The 23494-nt window shown below is 39.0% G+C and overlaps 1 protein-coding gene across 4 annotated transcripts in view; it reads left to right on the forward strand.

The window, feature by feature from the left end:
- Positions 1-23494, forward strand: part of nrf1 (nuclear respiratory factor 1) — an 84587-nt gene that overhangs the window by 51283 nt on the left and 9810 nt on the right. For 2 of the 4 annotated variants that reach the window (XM_073066809.1, XM_073066810.1), the window contains one exon: positions 16187-16312. The exons of the other annotated variants lie outside the window; for them this stretch is intronic. In XM_073066809.1, the coding sequence (XP_072922910.1) occupies positions 16187-16312 (126 nt within the window). The remainder of the gene's footprint in view (positions 1-16186; positions 16313-23494) is intronic. 4 annotated transcript variants of the gene reach the window in all.

Here is a 23494-nt window from a genome sequence, read left to right on the forward strand (position 1 = left end):
CTTCTGCTTCACCGTAGCAGTGGCCTCTTCAGCATCTTATTCTTCACTTTATGGAACTTTCACAGTCCTTACTTCTGATGTTTAGGGTCCTGCTGCAGACCATTTTCGTTGCAATGCTTTTGCCCGCTCGCCTCCCTTTCTTACCTTTGTCCTGCAGAGCATTCTGACATTTGCTGCTTCACATATAGAATGATGAAGAAATGCAAGTTGTTTTTTTCTATGCTTAAAATAAAGTAATTTATTACATCTGTACAATGTTTTTGTCCTTTTTCTGCCAATTGGTGAAAATAACATTAACAACATTAAGTACTTAAGATTGCAAACAATGAATAATGTGGAAATACAAAGTTCTTTTCTTTCTGACACTGGAAAATACTTCAGATCCAATAAATAGTTTTAGAATTCTAGAGACTACTGTTATGTAGCTATCAATGGATAACTGTGAGTAAGTTAGAGACTGAAACTGATTGCAGGAATTCCAGATGTTCAGGAATTCTGCTGCTTCGTAGTGTGAATTTCACTGACATGTTCTTGTGTGTTAATGTTGCAACTGCGACTCTGCTTCAGATGTATTCCATTGAGTGTGGAGTATCCTGAAATTCAAACTCAAGTTCAGTTCATTGTCATTCATCTGTACACATGCATACTGCCAAATGAAGCAATGTTCCTCTGTACCAAGGTGCACAACACAGTGCATATAACTCACACACATAACACAAAGTAATACCACAAATAAATTCATAAATGATAAGGTGCATTTACAATGCAAGTTTAAAAAAATAAGTGTAATGCTACTGGTGTTTCATGCCAGTGAAAAATACTAAACTCAAATCTTAAACTTATTTTGTTACAATGTATCCAATCTTTGTGGCATTCATAGACAATTTCTTTCCTAGTTACTTGGTAGCTAAGGCTGAGGAGTGCCCATTTTCACTCCTTTTGAGAATATCAAAGGTTTACCTCTATATCCACTCTTGTATGAACACTGTGGCAAAACCAAAGCTACCCTTCCAGACAAATGGTCAATTGTTGCCTCATTGCATAACGAAATCTGTCCTAAGTTTGGATTCTCTTCTGCTTCTGCCTAGATGTAACAAAGAATTGTTCAACATTTGCTTTCTAGGTCTTGTTAAGTAGCTCATTTAACTATACGTGTACTGCAGATTGATCATCTGTCCGACCTAGTAGATTAACAAACCTAATGGAGGAAATAAAGATTCAGATTGAACTGAGCAGATTTTCAGAATTTATAATTTTCTAAAGAAATTAAAAACGCTGTAGCTATTTTTTCTGTAAATTTAACTGCAAAAATATTCAAGGCTGTCACTATCATTCTCCAGGCAATTCAGGACCTATTGGTCATGAACTGATGTCTGAAGCATTACTGGAATAAATAATTAATGACTACATCTGTTATGAAAGTTTTATGACCATATCATCAGAATGTGATGTAAACTTCATTCATAAAAACTCCTCGATATTTCAGCGCACACATATGTCTTAAGTGTGTCCGGCATTTTAATCGTCCATAACTAATGAGTGAAGTGCACTGGGTTCAATAATGATAAGTGCTTCTACAATTTGCTGTGGGAGCATGGGCTGAAAGAAGAACAAGAGTAATTGAGTCATTCATAGAGCTTTGTCAAGCACCTCGGCTTCATCTGCCAAAAGCAGAATTTCCCAGTAGCCAACCATTTTAATTCCTATCTCCATCCCCATCTAACATTTCAGTCCATGGCCTCTTATCTCATCTCTTCATCTACCTAATAACACCCTTTGGTGCCCATCTTTCTTCTCTTTCTCCTATGGTCCACTCTCCTCTCCTATCAGTTTTCTTTTTCTCCAGCCCTTTACCAATCTGGTTTCATCTATCACCTTCGAGCTAGTGCTCCTTCCCCTCCCTCCACCTTTTTATTCTGGTATCTTCCTGTTCCTTTCTGTCCTGATGAAGGGTCTCAGTCTGAAACATCGACTGTTTATTCATTTTCATAGATGCTGCTTGACCTGCTGAGCTTCTCCTGCATTTTGTGTGTGTTATTTGTACAACTTATTCGCTCAAAGAATTGGCATCTAGGGATTATAATATAGATGCAAATCCTTGTTTTAATTCTAGATTTATGGTGCTAGTTAATGCATTTAATGCTGTGGACTAGATCCTTTTCCACCTTTGTTCCATGATCTGGAGTGATTATCCAAGGTATTTACCTTAATCAATGTTATTGAAAATATCAGAGATATATTAATTGAATCTTACTTTTTCCACACCTTCTGGTTAGGCAGTAGCCATTATATGCCAGTTTGGAATTGGTTTAGCTGAAACCTACTCTACGGAGTAACAAACTAACTAGCGAATCAGAATCAGGTTTATTACCACCAGCATGCGACGTGAAATTTGTTAACTTAGCAGCAGCAGTTCAATGCAATACATAATCTAGCAGAGAAGAAAAATTAATAATAAAAAAATAAAAATAATAATAATAATAATAAATAAACAAGTAAATCAATTCTTTGGTCCAACAAGGCTTGAGTAGATTGCAACTTGTGAAAGAAGGAATGAGTTATCCCACTGTGACAGATCATCCTTTCATATGTGAATCTGAAATAAATCTGCTTGATTAACATTTCTGTCTCTTTGAAATTCTGGCTACTGTTAAAAGAAAATTGATTTAGGATCTGAAACACTTGCCTTAAAGGTTGGTTGCAGTAGCTTTCAGTCCCATCAAATTAGCCATAGAGATTTCCCAAGAGGCTGGCTTAATCATATTAATCTTTACACCTGGCTAAAGGGAGATGGCATGGAGCAATAGTAAGTTTTGTTTTGTATTTTTATGTTCTTCCAAAGCAGTACTGCCTTCCTTTATATAGAAATCACTCTAGTCACTTTTCACTTGGGAGTTTCTTTACCAAAGTGCTGTATAAATTGTGCAAGTGAGCATTGCAACTGTCCTGTAGTGTGTAGCAGCATAGCCCGATAGATAGCAATCACTCTGTCTCTGTGTTGTTTTATTAAGAGCATGTAATAATGCTGATTTGTTACTTTCCCTTCAGTGTATCCCAGCCATCTAGTGGCTATAAAATGTTTAAAAGACTTCTCACAACATAGTTGTACTCCTTTTTAGCAACTATGTGAACAATGTATTTTATCTGCATTTTCACATCTATATTACCTTGCAATTAGGCAGGTTTCTATCCAACCACCCGGTTGTCAGTGAAAAGGATGTGCAGCCAGTCAAATTATAGTATTGTGTGTTGTCATGTTAACTGAAAGTAATGGAAGAATTATTGTATGAGAAGTTTTTTTTGCAACACACTTGCAAAGTATGATAGGTGCTTGTGATAAATCTTGTTTTCTTAACTTCTTTTCTGTCCCCTGCCCCGCCTGCCTCATACTTGTTCCATCCCAAAATAGTTGTCTCTCTTGAGCTGTTATAAAGAGCTTTGTTGCAATCCATTATCACTCAATAGACTAAGCAGAACAACAGCTGTCACAGGCAATTCAGCCTGGCCCTGAGAGACAAGCAGCATTCTGTCATTCTGTCCAATGGTAGGAAGAGTTTGCATGTGTTATTGAAAAATAAACTTGTTCAAGAAATCATAGTACAACATGTAAGAATAATTTTTGTCTGAATTATGGAGTCTACCAAAATGTGAAACTCTGTCCTTTCTATGTGTGTTTACGTCTACAACTATTCCTTTTGATTCATTCATTCTCTCTCTCTCTCGCCCTCTCCTCCTCCCTCACCTCCCCCTCTCCACTCCTCCCTTCCCCTCCTCTCTCTCCCTCCCCCTCCCCCTCTTCCCCCCCCCCTCCCTGTTGGTCTGTATTGAATAGGCAAAGGTAGCACTCATCTCACATTTAAAATGTTAAATGTTTTCAATAATTGTTCTAGTCTCATCAGTTTAAACAAATTTTGGCTAGTATGTGTGCTGATGACTCTCAAGTTGCTCCCTATGGTACACTAAGCATTCATACACTGGGTACAATGGAGTGGGCATTTGTAGGGATAAGAAAAGACAGGTTTTTTTGTTGAACAACCTATTCTTTGTTAAAATCTAATGAGCAGACACCAACAGGGAGCCACAACCACGGAAACATACTATCTCCTACAGAAATCCATTTCATCAGGGTGTCATCACCTGTAGAATCACACCACAGCAAGAAGGTAGCAATACTGATGATAGCTCCATGCTGGTGTGTGATTCCACAGGTGCTAACTCTACAATAAACACAAGAACTAGGAGTAGGGGGAGCCCAATGTCAGCCCTTGAACCTGGTTGGCCATTAAATAAGATTAAGACTGATCTGACTTTGGCATAGGGTCAATTTTCAACCTGTCAGTCATAGCCATCAACAATAAACCCTGAAACATTTGCCTGTGGAAGACCTTGGCACAGTAACAACACAGAGGCATGAAGGTAATGATAATGTCTGACAGCTCTGATAGCCCAGGTGGTTTGAGTCTGACCTCTGGTGTTCTCTATGTGGAGTTCGCACATTCTCCCTGTGAGACTGTTGGCTTCACCTGGGTGCTTATGTTTCCTCCTGTATCCCAAAGATGTGCTGGATGGTTAGTTAATTGACTGCTGTAAGTTACTCCTAATGGGGTTTTGATAGGCATGAGAAAAAGTTAATAAGCTATAGAGAGATAGATTAGTGAATCTGATTGCTACGATTACATCGCATGTGGTGAATGCCTTGTGTTGTAATAAAATATGAAAGAATGTTTCTATATTGAATATATTTCATTTTTTGGAGGAGTAATTTTCAGATACATGATTTTTGAAAAACCTTATCCCTATCTTAAAGAGATAATACTTTCTTCTGTAACTATGTACCCTACTTCAGAATTTCTCATGAGGGAAATATTCTCTCAGTATCAGCCTTATCAAAGCCCTTTGGAATCCTCTAAGTTTCCATAATATCATCTCTGATTATGAATTCGACTAAGTGAGGGTCTGTCCTCAAAGGCAAGCCCTCTATTCACAGAAAGCAACCTAGTGAATTTTTCCTAAACTTTCTCCAATACAAATATAATACCTCACACATTGTGTAAGGAGACCAGAACTCTGCAGCTTGCCCAAGAACAGAAACAGATTAAATCTCACCGGCATATGTCAGGAAGTTTGTTAACTTTATGGCATCAGTACAATAAAATAGATTATAAATATACAGAACAAAAAAACTGTTACTTTAAGGATATATATGTCTACCAAATAATAAAGTAGTGCAAAAAAAGTAGTATGGTAGTTCTCATGGGCTCAATGTCCATTTAGAAATCAGATGGCAGAGGGGAAGAAGCTGTTCCTGAATTGCATAGTGCATGGCTTCTGCATTTCCTTCCCGATGGTAACAGTGTGAAGAGGACATGTCCTGGGTGGTGGGGACGCTTAATGATGGACTCCGCCTTCCTAAGGTGCCACTCCTTGAAGGTGTCTTGGATACTATGGAGGCCAGTACCCCGATAGAGATGACTAATTTTACAAGTTTTTGCAACTTACTTCGATCTTGTGCAATAGCCCCCTCCCCCACTGCACTAAACCAGACAGTGATGCAGCCAATCTCCTCAAACTCCTTCTGAAATATAGCCGTTGTTGTGCCTTCTTTATAGCTGCATCAATGTGCTGCGTCCAGGTCAGGTCCTCGGAGATAGTGACACCCAGGATCTTGAAGTTGATCACTCTCTCCACTTCTGATTCCTCTATGAGCACTGGTGTGTGTTCCCTTGTCTTGCCCTTTCTGAAGTCCACAATCAGCTCTTTGATCTTGTTGATCCTTGAGGTTCGCCAGTGTTAATTTCCAATCTGCACAGATTATGGTCTTTTGGTTAGGAAGCTGATGATCCAGTTGTAGATGGAGGTATAGAGGCCTAGGTTCTGTAGCTTGTTGATCAGGACTGTAGGAATTACAGTGTTAAATGCTGAGCTATAGTCCTGTACAGCTTTCTGTTATGAGTATTAGTGTTGTCTAGGTAATCCAAGGCTGCGTGAAGAGCCACTGAGATCACCTCTCTGGCAATAGACAAATTGCAGGTCCTTCCTGAGACAGTTGTTGATTCTAGCCATGACTAGCCTCTTAAAGCATTTCATCACTGTAAGTGTAAGTGCAACTGAACGATAGTCGTTCAGGCAGCTCACGCTGCTCTTCTTGGGCACTGGTATGATTGTTGCCCTTTTGAAGCAGATGAGAACTTCTGACTGTAGCAGTGAGAGATTGAAAATGTCTTGAATACCCTCGCCAGTTGGTTGGCACTGGTTTTCAGAGCCTTACCAGGTACCCCATCAGGCCCTGCTACCTTACAAGGATTCATCCTCTTGAAAGACAGCCTGACATCAGCCTCTGAGGCAGAGATCACAGGGTTATTGGATGCTTCAGGATCCTCATCGCTCTGGTTTTATTCTCCTTTTCTAAGTGATGTGATCTTACTTATACTTGCAGCTTCAAGCAAGTCTTTTATTTTTATACTCCACCTCCTTACAGTGTGCATTTTGTTAATAGATACTTTGTTTACCTGTATGCAAACTTTCTTTGCTTTGTATATCCGAGCATTTGGTTCCATATCTATTGCAAAGTTCTGTAGCTTTTTACCACTTAAATAACATTTTGCTTTTATGTCATTTCCACTCTAGTGCGAATCTGTACATTTTCCCATGTTATGCTCCTGTCTACCAAATTTTTGCATTTTCGCTAACCTTCCCCCCTACCACCATACTCTTAGCATCCAGCTCAAAATTTCGCACCCCACCTCTTTTCTATTGTGAAAATTTCATTTCAGTACATTGCTGGAGTATAATCATATCTATTAGATCATTATGGAATTATAAACAATTCCCACAAATTATAAATGTGTAGATTTGTAATGTGTTTTATAGATTTCCCAGTCTTTGGAAGTGTGAGTAGGCTAACATGCTCTAACTCATTTCCTTTTATTAAACTCCAGTTGTCCAAATCTTTCCATCCTGTTTAAAGTAGATATGAATACTAACAAGTTCCAGGTAGAAACTGCAAAGCTGCTTTTAAAGATGTTCTAATTTCTTCATTTCATCTGAAGTTCAGGTAGAAACTGTAGTTCATTGAGCCAAAGGCATAGAGATAAAGTAGTGCATATTTTTAAAAGTCTCCTTTTCAGCGTAATCCTGATTATATCTGCAGATTTCTTCATATGGTCATTAATGATTTTTAGAGAGATTTGAGATGTTTACAATCGAGAGGTTTTTTTTTCTTTTTGGGACAGCATTCAAAATGAACTCTTTTCTCTGCTTTCATTTCTCTCTACTTTTTGCATTTTTCTGGAAGATTTTATTTTAATTGCCAAATTTAGTGCCATTGGAGAGCCGTTCCCAATTATAGCACGGGCTGCTTTTGCCAGAACAGTCAGCAATAACCACTCAAGGTCACTGTTGTCTAACAGGGTCCAGCAGACAGATTACATTATGTCATCACCATTAGATGGGTGCACAGTTGCTATTTGCCTGAGAGCCTTAAAACATGGTGACAGCAAAATTGACAAAGCTCATTAGAAAGCAAAGGACAGCATGGCATTTTGCGTGCAGCATGATACACAACAGTGTGACAAATAAAAGAGAGAAATGGAACTATCTTGTTAAAACAAAAATTACTGTTTTGTATATCCATTTAAAATCAGAAGCCCCTTGAACAATTTAACATTTTCTAGCACTGTATCAAAATAAAAACATGTGAATGACCATATTCCTTGACATAGGATGTGGCTACTTTGAGGCATAAACAATTGACATTTCAGACCGAGACCCTTCATCAAAATTGTTTATTCCTCTCCATAGATGCTGCCTGACCTGCTGAGTTTCCTCAGCATTTTGTGTGTGTTGTTCAAGATTTCCAGCATCTGCAGAACATCTGATTTTACCCTTTCAGAAAATAATTTCCAGACATCTTCCCTCTTCAGACTAAGGAAAAATTGTCATCATTTTCCCTATTATCTTCCTTCTCTCAATTGTTTCAAATCTAACCCCCCTCCAGATTTTTGATCCCTCTGCTAAGCAAGGTGCATCTTTCTTGTTTGTCTAGACCGGCCTTTCTCAACCTTTTTGCCTGGATGAACCCTTGAAATAATTTTTAGGTCTCAGAGAAAAATTATATCTACAGCTCACGGTACATTAGTATGATCAGTAAGTTATAGATAAACTAATCCAACAATAATTGTCAATAAAAATACAAAATGCTGGCAGAACTCAGCAGGCCAGACAGCATCTATGGGAGGAGGTAGTGACGACATTTTGGGCCGAAACCCTTCATCAGGAGTGACCTCCGAAGGTTCAAATAATTGTCAATGCTCTTCTGAGTAGAGAATGAATTTTTAGCCAATCTTTCTAGGGAAAAAAAAAAGATATTTAGGCTTAGCTTACCTTTCTTGAAATTAGTCTCTTTCTTTACCTTTCATACATTTAAAAAATTAATACAGCAGACATAATAAATTTCTCAATTCTGGGGTCAAACTTGAGAAAAGCAGTCACGAATTTCACCTTCAACATTTCTATCCTTGCTCTTGATGTTTGTTAAACAAGAAAAAGCTTACTCACACATGTAAGAATTTGAAAACTGCAGAAAAATGTTCATTGCTTTCCTATGAGTGTCAGGATACTCTTCTTTCACAGAAATTCAGAACTTGTCCAGAGGCAGGTCAGTAAATCTCATCTTGAGTGCATGATCAGGATGCAGCTCACAAAGTTCTTCCTCTTCTCTCAAAGGTCAAGTTCTCAGGTTGAGCAGAAGATTCAGAGAAAGCGTCCCTCACCCAGTCATACACATGTTGAAAGGGAGGAAAAATACTGTTCAGTTTTGTTTGCACTTCTTCCAGGTGATTTTCAGTAAGTCTCAAGGATTTCTGAATCCTTCCTCGCTCTTAAGCCCAAGCAGCAAAGGAATCATTTCAAGATTTCCTTTTGCAACATGATTTTTCCAACAATTCAGTTTCCTTTTAAATCCAAGAATCTTGTCACTTGAATTCAAAACATACTGTCCATGACCTTGCAGAGACTTGTTCAACTGGGTCATATAATGAAAAATGTCTGTTAAGTTGGCTAGTTTTTGCAGCCATTCTTCATCTTCAAAGCACTTAGCAAAATCTGGCCTACTATTTTCTGGAAGGTACTCCTGCAACTCACCTTTCAGCTCAAAAACCCTATTGAGAACTCTTCCTCTGCTAAGCCACAGAATTTCTGTCTGTAGCAGGAGATTGGTGTGTGCTCTTTGTCCAGGTTTCACACAGTTTTTTAAACATTCTCAAGTGAACTGGTATTAAAGCTACTAAATAACTTCCCTTCTGAGTCCTTTTACTACCTTGGACTTTATTTTCAATCTGTTTGTTTTGAGATTCCAACAGACGTTTAAAATAAAAAACACTTTTACATCTCATATCCTTGTGATTTATAGTTAAGTATCTATTCAATTTCGCTGAGGCCAGTGCTACACTTGTAAGACTGGACACAAGAGAATAGGACACCTCAGATCACCAGTCCATGTAAAACCCATTGATAAGTAGCTTTCATGGTAAAGACGGAGTTGTTTGTGTCTGTTGTTGTTCTAGTGCAGTGAAATGACTCAGAAGATTGTAATTCTTCATCATTAACCTTATCAGAATTGTCCGTAGGCCTAGGCCTCGAATCTTCTTCCATCTCACACCTCCTCTTCAAAAATTGTCACACTGGACTGTCTTTAGAATGAAAAGTTTCCTCCAATTTACTACTACACTGGTAGTTCATTCGCTCCCATTAGTCAGTCGGTGGTATGTAAGGGGAAGTTGGGGGAGGGAGTTTGAGAGGGAGAAGCTGATGTCATAGCTCAAGTTGGACGAGTCTGTTCAATGCTGGAAAATGCACTTCACGCTCCTCAACAGCCTACAGTCCTCCTCTCCACGCAATACAGCACTCACCAATTATCAGTGGTCTCCCTATCTCTTGTCAAAGCTTGAGAATGGACTCAACCAAATAAATATGCTCAAGCATGCACTGCCATACTGAGCTGAGATTCCTAACAGGGGCTGCTCGGTCACTACCCACCACTGCAAGTGCCTGCATCGCGCATTGCGCAAAGTTTAAAAAATATATGTTTTTTCTCATCACGATCTCTTGCAGAAGCACCAATGACTTTTCATGGAATCTCATTTGAGAAAACCTGGTATAGACCTATAGGACTTTTAAACAACTTGAAAAGATCTTCCCTCAGCCAGAGTAGACCGTTTTAGTCTTTCCAGTCTTTTCTCATAATTAAAATTTTACAGCCCTGGCAGCATCTCCCATAATTGCTCTGCATACTCTTCATTATTCAGGAAGCAACAGGATGCCCCGATGTACAAGCTAAATACTATTACTGGATCAAAGATGGTACAGTCCATATATATCTTTTTCTTTTGCATCTTTACATCATCAGATTATGAGCCTGGATTTTAAGAGAAACTTGATTAAGTTCCGAAACATGAGTTCCGAGGGAGAAAAATTTCCCCAGTTTTCAGGCATTTGAAATAACTAAATTAGAAAAGAGGATCATGCATATGGTTTCAGTTTTTAGAGAAAAAAATTGTGTCGAGAATTAGGAGGAATTGTGTTCATCAACTCTTGCAACACATTTGGTAGATGTTCGTTCCATCAGCTGTTTGGAAAAGTTGTCCTGTTAACCCTGCCTCCCTATTCTTTCTTCATAACTTTCAATTTTGTCTTTATCCAGTTCCTTTTTGAAGTTATTATTGAGTATGCTAATATCATTCTGTCAAATACAGTCTAGATTGTGTTCTTCCTCATTGTAGTGAGGAAGAATTTTAATTTCTCCTGGTTCTTTGGGTATTTTGAAGAATCATAACTTGTAAAGTAGTCAGGTGGTTTAAGTAATTATTTAATAATCAGAACAATTCATTAACATCATGTTTGGATTTAACACCTGACTGAGCCCTGACTGTTCCAGTGAGGCACAATCTACAATTAGTTTTAGCATGCCACATGTTGAAATATGGTTCAAGTCCATGGGCTTCCTCCATCTGCTGCATAAATTGACAAGAAGCTATTCAGAGGATGACAAATACCATTCTTCTGCTCAGGCCAGGAATCAGTCTTGATTTCTACTGTCCTTCATAATTTCACACTATTCTGTCCTGGGGTCCTAGAAGTGCAGCAAATTGAGTCCAACATTTTCTGTGTTGGGAAGCAGAAGGTAATGATTGGCAGATATTTTTGTGACTGAATGGCCTCTATCAATGTGTTCAGGGCTCGGTACTTTGCCTCTTGCTTTTTGAAATACATATGATTTGATTTTGACCTGAAGATAGGGGAATGGCAAAGAAGTTGCAAATGTTACAAAAAATTACCTATGTGATTGGTAGTGAGGAGGAAAGCCTTGGACTGCAAAAAAATATAGATGGCAGAGAAGCAGCTGTGTAATTTTATCCAGAGAAGTGTGAAGTAATGCATTTGCAGAGATGCAAGAAGGGAGAAAATGTAAGTGACGATACATTGTGAGTTGAGAGAAAGAGGCAATGTTAGAATGTGTCTCATAGATCAAGACATAAATGACGCTTTCCTTTATTAACACTAGCATGGAGTGCAAGAGGACAAAACTCCATAGGTTGGAGCTTAACTACTGCATACAGCAAGTTTAGAGAAGAAATACAAGGAGCCAAGAAGTTTAATTATAGTAAAATATTGAGTAAAGTGATGTTGGTTTCCTCAGAACACCAGTAGATGAGAGAAGATTTGATAAACTATTTAAAATATGAGCCCTAACATAGCTTTAGGAGGATGTTGTCAAAATTACGAAAATTGCATCTATTAGGAAAGATTACACAATGAAGGGTTGTTTTCTTAAAAACAATGGAGGCGAAGAGAAAATTGATGTGAGTTGTAAAATATTAGCAATCAATAGAATAAAATTATAAAATAAGGAGGGACTCTTTCCCTGAGCAGTGATCTGAAAGTAATTAAATTAAATTGAATCAAATCATGTTTTATTATCATTCAATGCATACATAGATACAGCTGAACGAGACCAAGTTCCTCTGGGGCCCAGCTGCAAAACATTCAAAATAGCAGGTAACATAATTCAAAATAGTGAGCAAAGAAACATATTCATTCAAAATATGAGGAGGAGGCAGGAGAATGGGGATGACTGGAAGAATGGGATCAGCCCATGCTTGAATGGTGGAGAAGACTCAATGGGCTGAATGGCCTGCTTTTGCTCTTGTATCTTAAGGTCTTACGGTCTTAAATAAAACATATATATAAGCCAAGACCCTGAGCATCAATGTCTTGCTATCGATGATACAGTCTCCCGGCACTCAATCCAGCATGTCATTCCACCATTTGAACACATGAGGGCAGCACCAATGGGACGGTCAGGCCCCAGACATGCACAGATGCCTCGGTGTAATGCTTCTGCATCTTCTTGCCTGGTCTGCAGCAGCAGGCAAGCCCAAGGCTTGAGGCTGGCCCTCACGACAACTGAGGTTACGTGGCTCCATGACCTCTGTCCCTCCACCCGTCAAGGGTAATAGGCAACTAACATCATCACTGTAAATGATACATGGAACAAGTAAAAGTTGGAGATGTGGATGGTAAATCATTGAAGGAAATGAATAGTTTTCACGTAGAGAGTGGTAGGAGTCTGCTAATGGCAGAAACCTTGATTATGTTTACAATATTCTGTGTGCAAGACTAAAGAACTGATTGTGGACTTCAGAAAGTGTGAGACGAGGGAACACACACCAGTCCTCATAGAGGGATCATAAGTGGAAAGAGTGAACAACTTCAAGTTTCTGGGTATCAACATCTCAGAGAATCTATCCTGGGCCTAACATATCGATGAGGCTACAAAGAAGGCACAACAGCAGCTTATATTTCATTTGGAGTTTGAGGAAATTTGGCATGTCCTGAAGACACTCACGCATTTTTCTACAGATGTACCATGGAGAGCATTCTAACTGGCTGCATCACAGTCTGGTATGGGAGGCGAGGGCTACTGCACAGGATAGAGATAAGCTGCAAAGAATTGTAAACTTAATCAGCTCCATCATGGTCACTAGCCTCTGTAATATGCAGATCATCTCAAGGAGCGATGCCTCAAAAAGGCGGCATCCAATATGAAGGAGCCCATCACTCAGGACATGTCGTGTTTTCATTGCTACCATCAGGAAGGGGGTACAGAAGCCTGAAGGCACACTCAACAATTCAGGATTGAGGAACAGCTTCTTCCCCTCTGCAATCTGGTTTCTGAATGGACATTGAACCCATGAACAGTACCTCATTACTATTTTTTATATTTTTGCACTACTTACTTATTTTAACTTTTATATATATGTAATTCACAGTTTTTTCTTTATTATCATGTATTGCATTGTACTGCTGCTGCAAAGACAACAAACTCTATGCATATGCCAGTGATATTAAACCTGATTCTGATTCTCTATTTGGAAGAGCTGTGGGTAACAAGGCTATGGATCAAGAATAGGAAAATGGGGATTGGGTGTTTTTTCATATGCATTGACACAATAAGTCAAGTGGCCACTTTCTGTGTCATAAAGTTTCCATGATTAAATTTACTCATAAACATTAATCTCTAATTTTGTATGTCCTAGAAATTCGCCTTGCTTTGCATGACGCAATGTATGCATGTGCATATGTTCCATGCTTGCTTATGCATGAAATACAAATGTTATTTTCTTCTATTTTCCTATCAATATTGGTAATTTTAGATATTCAGTCGAATTCTGACGTAGGATTGTTTCTCTTTATTTGGTGTTAAACCTATCTAGCTGCAATTTTCTACATAGTTGTAAGCAAATGCCATCCCATTTACTCCATGGATCTTAGCAATTGCAATCTTCTATTTAGCAATTCCTGATTTGAAACAGTTTTGGGCACATTTCACAAAGAATTATGCTTGAAATTTTCAATTTTGGCCTTGCTATTTTGACTAAGACCCTGGTCTTTTTGGTATGCGTGTGTGTGTTGTTTTTCTTTGCAATTGTTCCATTTCCCTATAGAGCAGAGGAGTAATAATAGATCCAATTTCAATTCCTCCAGCATGGATTTTGTTGAAGCTCTGTCTGGCTTTTTTATTTGGAAGAATAGGTGAAATGTTTGGGCTCTATTGCATAGATCATTTACACCTAGGCCAGAAGTGTTGGAAAAATTATCTTAAATGCCATGTTTGCCAGTAATGCAAATGCAGTGCGATTCAGTGTCTCACTGCAGGAGCACACTGTCCAAATGAAAATGGTTGGGAAGCATTGAGGTGAATGAAATGACCTGGACACACCAAGTTTCAATTTATTTTATTTAGAGGTACTGTGTGAATAGGCCCTTCTGGTCCTTCGAGCCACACCTAGCAATCTCTGACAACCCCGATTTAATCCTAAACTAATCACAGGACAATTTACAATGACCAATTAACCTAGTAACAGCCACGTCTTTGGATTGTGGGAGGAAACTGGAGCACCCTGAAAAAACCCACACATTCCACGAAGAGCACACACAGAGAGTCCTTACAAAATCACCGGGATTGAACTCCGAATTCTGATGCCCCAAGCTGTAATAGCATTGCACTAACCACTAGGCTACTGTGGCACCCAGTTAAAATTCTAAATATTGATGATGAAGAGAAGAATGAGTGGGGGACATATGAGCTGCACCTCTGTTAATGAATTAAAGACATCAAAAATAAAAGAATTGGCCCATTCTATACACTCCATCTTTATGAAGCTTTGCATAGAAAGCTAATGCTGACCTTAGCAGCTCCTGACAGCTTGCCTTGTTCTAAGTATCTCACGTGATCACATTAATCTGCAGCCTGTAATCACCAACGGCAGAGCTGCAGAACAAATCGCCCCTTTGTCCCACACTGTAGATATTCAGCTCAGCCCCCAACTCGGGCCTTCTCCCTTGTTTTTCCTGAGCTTGGTTGCAGTGGAATAAAACCACTTGGAGTTTTAAATTTGCTTTTATTAAAAACAGTTTCTAAAAAACCTTTCAAATGACTGAGAGTTTATCCAGCACAGAGTTGGGATTTCATTCTTAATTTTTGCTAAATTACCTAGTATCAGGCCAGCACAATGCTATCAGTGTTACTGTAAGCCTGATCTTTCTCATTTAGTGAGGGCAATTCACTAAAGCTTCTTGACCTTCCTGGATGTACTGAGGGTCTTGTCTGTCCAATTCCCTGATGTATACTTGACTTAATTTGCATCCATACTGGGTCATATTCTTTTATGGGTTCACACCTACAACATGACCATCTGGGTGGATTGCCTCCACAAGAAATTATCCATTGGTGAAAAATGGACAACAAACCTGGTCATTGTGGCACAGGATACCTGACCTATTGTAGAAAGTCATTTCAATTGTTTGGAATTTGTAAGGAAGGTATCTTGGAGAAAGCAATAATGGATATAGACATCAACACTGGAGCAGAATTAGGCCGTTTGGCTGATTGAGTCTGCTCTGCCATTCCATTTATTATCCCTCTCAACCCCATTCTCCTTCCTTCAACCCATAACCTTTGATGCCCTTTCTAATTAAGAACCTATCAACCCCAACTTCAAATATACCCAATGACTTGGTCTTCACAACCTTCTCTGGCAGTGACTTCTGCAGTTTCACCACCCTCTAACTGAAGAAATTCCTCCTCATCTCAGTTCTAAATGGGGGCATCTTTGTATTCTGAGGCTGAACACTCTGGTCTTAGACTCCCCCACTAAAAGAAATATTCTCTCCACTTCCAGTATTCAGTAGGTTTCAATGAGGTCCCCCTCTCGTTCTTCTAAACTCCAGTGAGTACAGGCCCAGAGCCGTCAAACACCCCTCGTGTTAACCCTTTAATTCCCAGGATCATTCCCATGAAACTCCTCTGGACTCTCAGTGATATATCCAGAAGGCATCAACAACGTGTATTTATGTGGGCTCTTTGAATTAGTAAAGCATAGCAAAGAATATGACTGGAATGTGATCAAATAAAATTTGAACGATTAGCACATATTGGGATAGCTATCCAAAGGCCCATGGTAAAGCATGACAGTGAAGAGCAGAATTTCCAGAGGTTACAGCTTTGGCAACTGAAGCTGCAGCAGCAATTAAAATCAAGGATCCTTGTGCTAGTGGTGCTGGTTTCATTTTGCGTCTGTCAGTGCCATTTCCATCATATTCCCCTCTCATATTTTGCAATTCACAGTGGCCTTGTACGTTCCTGTAAAGGTTGCCGCTTCTTCCCAGTTGACCGCTGTCTGCAGCAGCTCCACGGGCAGCAAACAACAGAAAGCCCCTGAGTGCAGCAAACCGGATCGAGAAATCAGTGTTGGTAAAGATTCAAACCTGTGATATTTAGTTCATTTTGAAAATGCTAAATATAAGTGGGCCATGTTTGCATGGTATCACCAAAGTCAGAGGTGCATGATCTAATGAAGTGCCCGCAGTAAGAAGGGGAGGGATCCTGAACAGATATTCCAGAGCAGATTGTGACCTTTCCTATATATAAAAAAAATTCCAAGATAAAAGTATTAATTAACAAATGAATTAAACGAAAGCCTGACCTAATGATTGCTCTCTTGCCTCAAAGTCTTTAAACCTGGTAGGTCAAGTTTAAAAGTAATTAAAAGTGCATGGAATATACTTGATTTCTGGAGGCTTCAGTATACAAAAGCAAGGAGATGGTGTTTTTAAAAAATTATAAATTGTTATATAGTTAGGGTGTTGGTTTTCAATTGTGGGCACTACACCATAGGAAGAGTGCCGAGAGGATGCACGGGAAATTGAGTAAAGTGATGCCCGATGGGGAAGATAATTGAGAGCAAACACGAGGAAATCTGCAGATGCTGGAATTGATAATTGAGAGGCCTGGATTGTTTCTCCTAGAATAAGGAAACGTAAGAGAAGATTTAATGCAGGCAGATAAATTCATGATTGTTTTGAAAATAAGGAGAACTGATACCACTCTTAGAAGATTGGATAACCGGAGAAAACAGATTTAAAGTTGACATAAAATTATAGAGATGAGCAATGGCATTTAAAAATTAATCCCACTTCATGTGTCATTAATCCCACCCTGTGTTACAGAAATACGACTTCACGAAAATTTTCCCATAAATTCCTAAAGAGTTTTTCAAAATAGTAATGAAATGTTTAATGATACTTATTAGAAGCTGGTTACAATATTTCCCATCAAATAATTGTGGTAATCTTATGGTGAATATGTGATGAAATGAAGGAATTTTAAGGGGAAAAGCAGAATGATTTTGTGAATAGCAATAGAAACTGGACACTTCCTACTTAAAGAAAATTTGTCTCTCAGACAGTTCTCGGGAACTTCTCTCTAGCTCCCTCCCCTCCTTTCTCTGTTATTCTCACTCTACCCTTCTTTCTTTTCACTCTCACTCTACTCTTCTCCCTCTTGCTCAGATGCTATCCTCTTCTCCCCCTCTTATCTTGTATTTGCTCTGACTGTTATCTGGGGTGTGGGTGTTGGTAGTGGTTAGAAATGTGCTTTATTGTAAGACCGTACTCATAAATGCATGGTATCAGAGGGCTATCACTACCTAGAATTCTAAACTGCTCTGGTGTAGCTTTTCATAATTTCAGGGAAAATATGGGGAAAATTGAGGGCAGTGGCTGCAGGAGTGAAAAAATCAAAACTGCAATCACTTTAATATAGCAGGGGGAGTGGTGATGTCTCTAATGGAACTGTTAAATTAAAATTATAAGAGTGAAGGCTGATTGTATATCAGAGTAATGGAAAATAAAAATGTGCCAGTTGCATCAAGGCAGATTTTTTATCCATCTGTACATCTGAAAGTAATGCCAAATGGAGACAGTTGATCAAGGGTGACAGATTTAACTGTTTTTAAAAAAAAAAAAGGTGATTAGCAGAGGAGTAATTATTATAATCAACTCGTCTGCGGATTGTGTTGCCTGGTAATCTAATGCAGGCTAGCCACTGTCAGCCATAGTTTAAGATGTAGGATAATGAGCTTTGAAGGACAGACAACTGATAGGCTATTTATAGTCTGGTTGCATTATAGCAGGGACATCTTAAACTTCGAATGAGCCATAAGACCATATGACATAGGAGCAGAATTAGGCCACTCAGCCCATTAAGTCTGCTCCGCCATTCCATCAAACCCCATTCTCCTGCCTTCTCCCCGTAATCTCTTATGTCCTGACTAATCAAGAACCTATCAACCTCCACTTTAAACATAACCGTCTGTGGCAATGAATTCCACAGATTCACCACCCTACTCCATCTTGGGTACTGGCCGCTGAGGTATTCAAGACATCTTTAAAGAGTGATGCCTCAGAAAGACAGTGTTCATTATTAATGACCCATGAACATTTTTTTGTTTTGCACTATTTTTTAATTAAACTATTTATTATATATATATTTAATGTAATTGATTTACTTATATTTTTCCCTATATTATCATGTTTTGCATTATACTGCTGCCGCTAAGTTAACGAAGTTCACAACACAAAATGCTGGTGGAACACAGCAGGCCAGGCAGCATCTATAGGGAGAAGCACTGTCGACGTTTCGGGCCGAGACCCTTCGTCAGGACTAACTGAAAAGAAAGGTTAGTCCTTTCAGTTAGTCCTGACGAAGGGTCTCGGCCCGAAACGTCGGCGGTGCTTCTCCCTATAGATGCTGCCTGGCCTGCTGCGTTCCACCAGCATTTTGTGTGTGTTGCTTGAATTTCCAGCATCTGCAGATTTCCTCGTGTTTAAAGTTCACAACATATGCTGATGATATTAAACCTGATTCTGATTCTCTAGCTAAAGAAATTCCTCCTTATCTCTGCTCTAAATGGATGTCCCTCACTTCTGAGGCTGTACCCTCTGGTCCTAGACTCCCCCACTATAGGAAACATCCTCTCCACATCCACTATTCCTTCCTGTTTGCATTTATGCAGGTTCTGTGTATCTCTTTATGGTCAGTTTCTGTCCTGGGCATTTCTTTTAAAGGTTTATGTACCTCATCCTGTAATTCCTTTACTTGTTTTTATCCTGCCTTGTTCCTCCACTTAATGAAACAGAATTTATCAACCTATTATTCACATTAGACTCCTTACTATTTCAATTAATGCATCTTTTTTCTCAGATGTTGGTTGATGAGGGTTATTTGGTTATTGGTTGATGTGGGTCGTGGTCTAGGATTCATATTTTATTTCATGGAATCCACTCCATGGCACAGGCATTTAGCCCATTTCAAAGTTGATGAATTCATAGTTGCAGCTCAAAGAGAAACTTACCAATTCTGTACCTATGTGTAAACCAGACAGTTAAATGTGGGTGCAAAGTTAAGTTCCAGTAAGTTCTGTTACATTACTGGCCTCAAGTACAGTAATATATTTCCATTTCTGTGATTTACTGATCTGTGTTCAGCTCGAACACCAATTAAAATGTATTTAGGCTCACCTAAAGGTAACCTCCATTCTGGAATTAAAAGACAATTTCCACACGCTGATTTTCTCAGGTTCCTTTTGTATTCTTTGTCATTCAATATTGGGAGCCATTTTCATAAGAAAAACCAGGATTGAAAGAACAAGAGGAATGTCTATGATAGAGGGAAAAAATGGAGCGGCCCAAGTATATTGCAGTGCTTTCAGAACCATCAAATTAGTAGATGGGGGTGGTGGGGGGGGGGGGGTTACAGAAGAATACAACAGTTGTTGGAAATTGAGATTAAACAGAAATACCAGAGACCACAATAGGTGGTCACCACTGTATCAGGCGTTCAAAAGAAAGAAACAATGTGTGAAAATTTTTGATAGCAGTTGCATGGATTAATACATGGGTTAAAAGTATATGAGAACTTGGGCCTTATTTTTAAGAGAGAGTGCAGAAGACAAGAGATTTTACTATATCTCTATTAAATACTAGTTCCACTTCAGAAAGAATACTTGATATGAAATAAATAATTCTCTTCTGCCTGGATTAGATGGCCACCAAGCAAATCATAGGCCTTGACAGGAATCATTCAGCCTTTCATGGTTGAACCTCCTCAGCCTCAGCAAGTTCCCTTTCTGTGCAATTTGTTCAAGCTTCTCTGAAAGTTAAGCTGATTTAAATATCAATTAGCTAAATTGTCAAAGTCAATTTGCATTGCTGTAGAGCAATGGTTGATGTTATCATAAGGGTTATTCTCCAACATTCTTGAGCTGAAAAGAGAACAAGCCAGATTCTGCTGCTCAGCGCATTAAACTATTTGTATTTCTACAATCCCTTCAACTCAATGAAATGTGTTAAATCACTTCATTAACAAAAAATTAACACCAAGCCATATAAGCCAGAATTTTTGGCAAAGACAGGTTTTGAGGAGTAGCTGAAGAGCGACAAGCATTTTAAAGAAGAACCTCAGAGGAAGCTGAAGATACAGATAGTGATGACATTGCCGAGCAAAATTGGCTGTAGGCAAGGACTGGAGGAGCTGAGAGGTTTTTGAAGGTTGTAGAAGTGAAGGAGATTACACTGATGGCAATGTGTGATGACATTGAGGGATTCAAATACGAGGTGGTAAATTTTAAGACTTGAGGGTTTGCTGAACCAAGGTCAGTAAACATGGGCAAATTAGGATACAGGCGGCAAGGGCTTTGGATGATCTCCACTGTGTAGAAGATAGGATTGTAAGTGTTTTATTTTACTCTCGGTACGTTCACAAAATATTACAGTATGACAGTGGAGAATAGGGAATTAAAGAGACATGAGAAAGGAATTGGCCAGAATTGATTGGAAAAGAACGTTGACAGGGATGACAGCAGAGCAGCAATGGCTGGAATTTCTGGGAGCAATTTAGAAAGCCAAAGAGGAAGCAGTATTCCAAAGGAAAGATGATACCGCCATGGCTAACAAGAGAAGTCAAAGCCAACATAAAAGCCAAAGTGAGAGCATATAATAGAACAAAGATTAGTGGGAAGTTAGGGGATTGGGAAGATTTTAAAAACCAACAGAAGGCAACTAAAAATGTCATTAAGAAGGTAAAGATGGAATACAAAGGTAAGCTAGCCAGTAATATTAAAGAGGATAACAAATGTTTCTTTGGATACATAAAATGTAAAAAAGAGGTGAGAGAACACTGGAAAACAATGCTGGAGAGGTAGTAATGGGGGAACGACAAAATAGTGGATGATTATTGGCAAAGACGTAATGTTGAACTGTATAAAGTACTGGAGAGGCCTCACTTGGAGTATTGTGAGCATCTTTGGGCACCTTATCTTAGAAAGGATGTGCTAAAACTGGAGAAGGTTCACGAAAATGATTCCAGGATTGAATAGCTTGTCATATGAAGTGTGTCTGATGGCTCTGGGTCTGTATTCACTAGAATTCAGAAGAATGAGGGGGTGACCTCATTGAAACCTATCAAGATCTTTCATTATTTAATAGAATGGATGTGGAGAGGATGTTTCCTATGGTGGGAGAGTCTAAGACAAGTGGACTCAGACTCAGAATAGAGGGGTGTCCTTATTGAATGGAGATGAGGAGGAATTTCTTTAGCCAGAGAGTGGTGAATCTGTTGAATTCTTTACCACTGGTTGCTGTGGAGGCCAAGTCTTTTTGCATTTTTTAAGGCAGAGGTTGGTAAGTTCTTGACTGTTCAGGGCATAAAGAGATATGAGGAGAAGGCAGGAGAATGGTACTGAGAGGAAAGTTGGATCAGCCCTGATCAAGTGACAGCAGGTATGATGGGCCAAATAGCCTAATTCTACTCCTATATCTTAGGTCAATACAGTCCATTTCAGATTCAGATTCAGTTTATTGTCATTTAGAAACCACAAATGCAATGCAGTTAAAAAATGAGACAACTTTCCTCCAGAATGATATCACAAAAGCACATGACAAAACAGACTACACCAGAAAATTCACATAACATTTGGCAATCCCCAGTCCAGGTCTGGAGAGGCTGCTGCGTATTAATATCGCACTACCATCTTAGTGCATTCCCCGGAAAGGAGCTCCAATTCCACCAGACAAACAAGACCAAAAACTAAAGCTACAAGACCTGCACAAAACCATATAGTTACAACAGTGAAAACAATAGCATAATCGATTTTAAAAAAAACAGACCATGGGCACAGTAAAAATAGTCCAAAGATGTTAAAAGACTATAAGCTTGAAAATTTATTGGCAAATCTAATATAATTCAAGCAGATACCTGATAAAGTACATCTTTATCAAAAATCTGGTTTGTTCTTGACCCATGCCAGAGAAACCGCTTGACTGCCAGGCGTTAACGTTTTTAGAATTGATCAGGACTGGCAATTAAGTCTTCATTGTTCTCTGTGCTGATATTAGTTGCCTACAAAAGTGTACCCCAGTGAAATTCAGGACATGAACTGAGGGAAAATTCTCCACTTTACAATTTCAAATGACTCCTATGGTTCCATCCCCTCCCCACCCCCCCCCCCCACCCCCCTTGTGATTAGCCTCAGTCCCTTTCTTATTAAGACACAACTAAAGGCTTTGTTGCTGAGCGATGTTATTGTGTGATTGGGTTTTATTAAAACTACTGAATCCAAGTCAGTCTAGGAGTAGGGTAATGAGCTTAAATCCAGGGCTTATGACAAGCTAGTGGCTCTGTCCTATTCACAGTCTGATATCTTTCCTTTCTCCATATGAAACTGGCCTAAGTGGACTGCTCGTCACATGTGGGGACTCCTAAAGTAGGGGCATAGCTGCATGATGGTCACTTCTAAGTCCAATAAGGAATTTTAGAAAAATTACTTTACCCTGCAAATGATGAGAGTGAAAAATACCTTTTCATAAAGAGTTGAAATGATTTAATATAGACATATTCAAAGGGATGCTAGATAATCAGAAGAATAGGCCAATGGTATTAGATGAACAAGCATCCAGGAGAGGCTGGTGTAAAGCACAGTGCATCTTTCTATGTTTGCTTCTCATGGCTAGAATTTTTATTTGCACATTATCTTAAGTGGTTAAAGTGTTTGTGGTTATAATCCAATTTTTTTAACTGACATTCAGCAGTTCAGTAAGAGTAGAATTAGACATATATGGAAATAATACCCCTGTAATGATTTGCCCTCCATTACTTCCGCTTTGAAATGTCATGGAAGCTTATGGAGTCGGTGTTGGCTCTCGAAAACGCAGCTATGCTGGGTCCCAGGTCTAATGCCATTACCATTTGTACATAACTCTGTACTATTCCTTGTTCTTAACATGCTTCACCAAGCTCCTTTTAAAAATATATATTTATAGAATAACATTCATCCCTATTTGTCCATTTAGAATGGTCTAGATCTGAGAACTGTGAATGGACGACAATTGTCCTTAACTTCTAGATTTTGCGTTAGTGATTATAACATAATTAGTGATCTACTTGCCAGAGAGAATGTTTGTTCTTTATTGTTCTGAAATGTATTTCATTTCATTTTGGAAAACCTCAATCAGATCACTCTTAATCTCTCCTCTAAAGTGAACAATCCACACCTTTCCAACCTCTCGTGATCAATGCCCCTTATCCTTTGTAAACCGC

Source organism: Hemitrygon akajei, chromosome 14 (assembly GCF_048418815.1).
Source record: "Hemitrygon akajei chromosome 14, sHemAka1.3, whole genome shotgun sequence".
Classification (NCBI taxonomy): Eukaryota; Metazoa; Chordata; class Chondrichthyes; order Myliobatiformes; family Dasyatidae; genus Hemitrygon; species Hemitrygon akajei.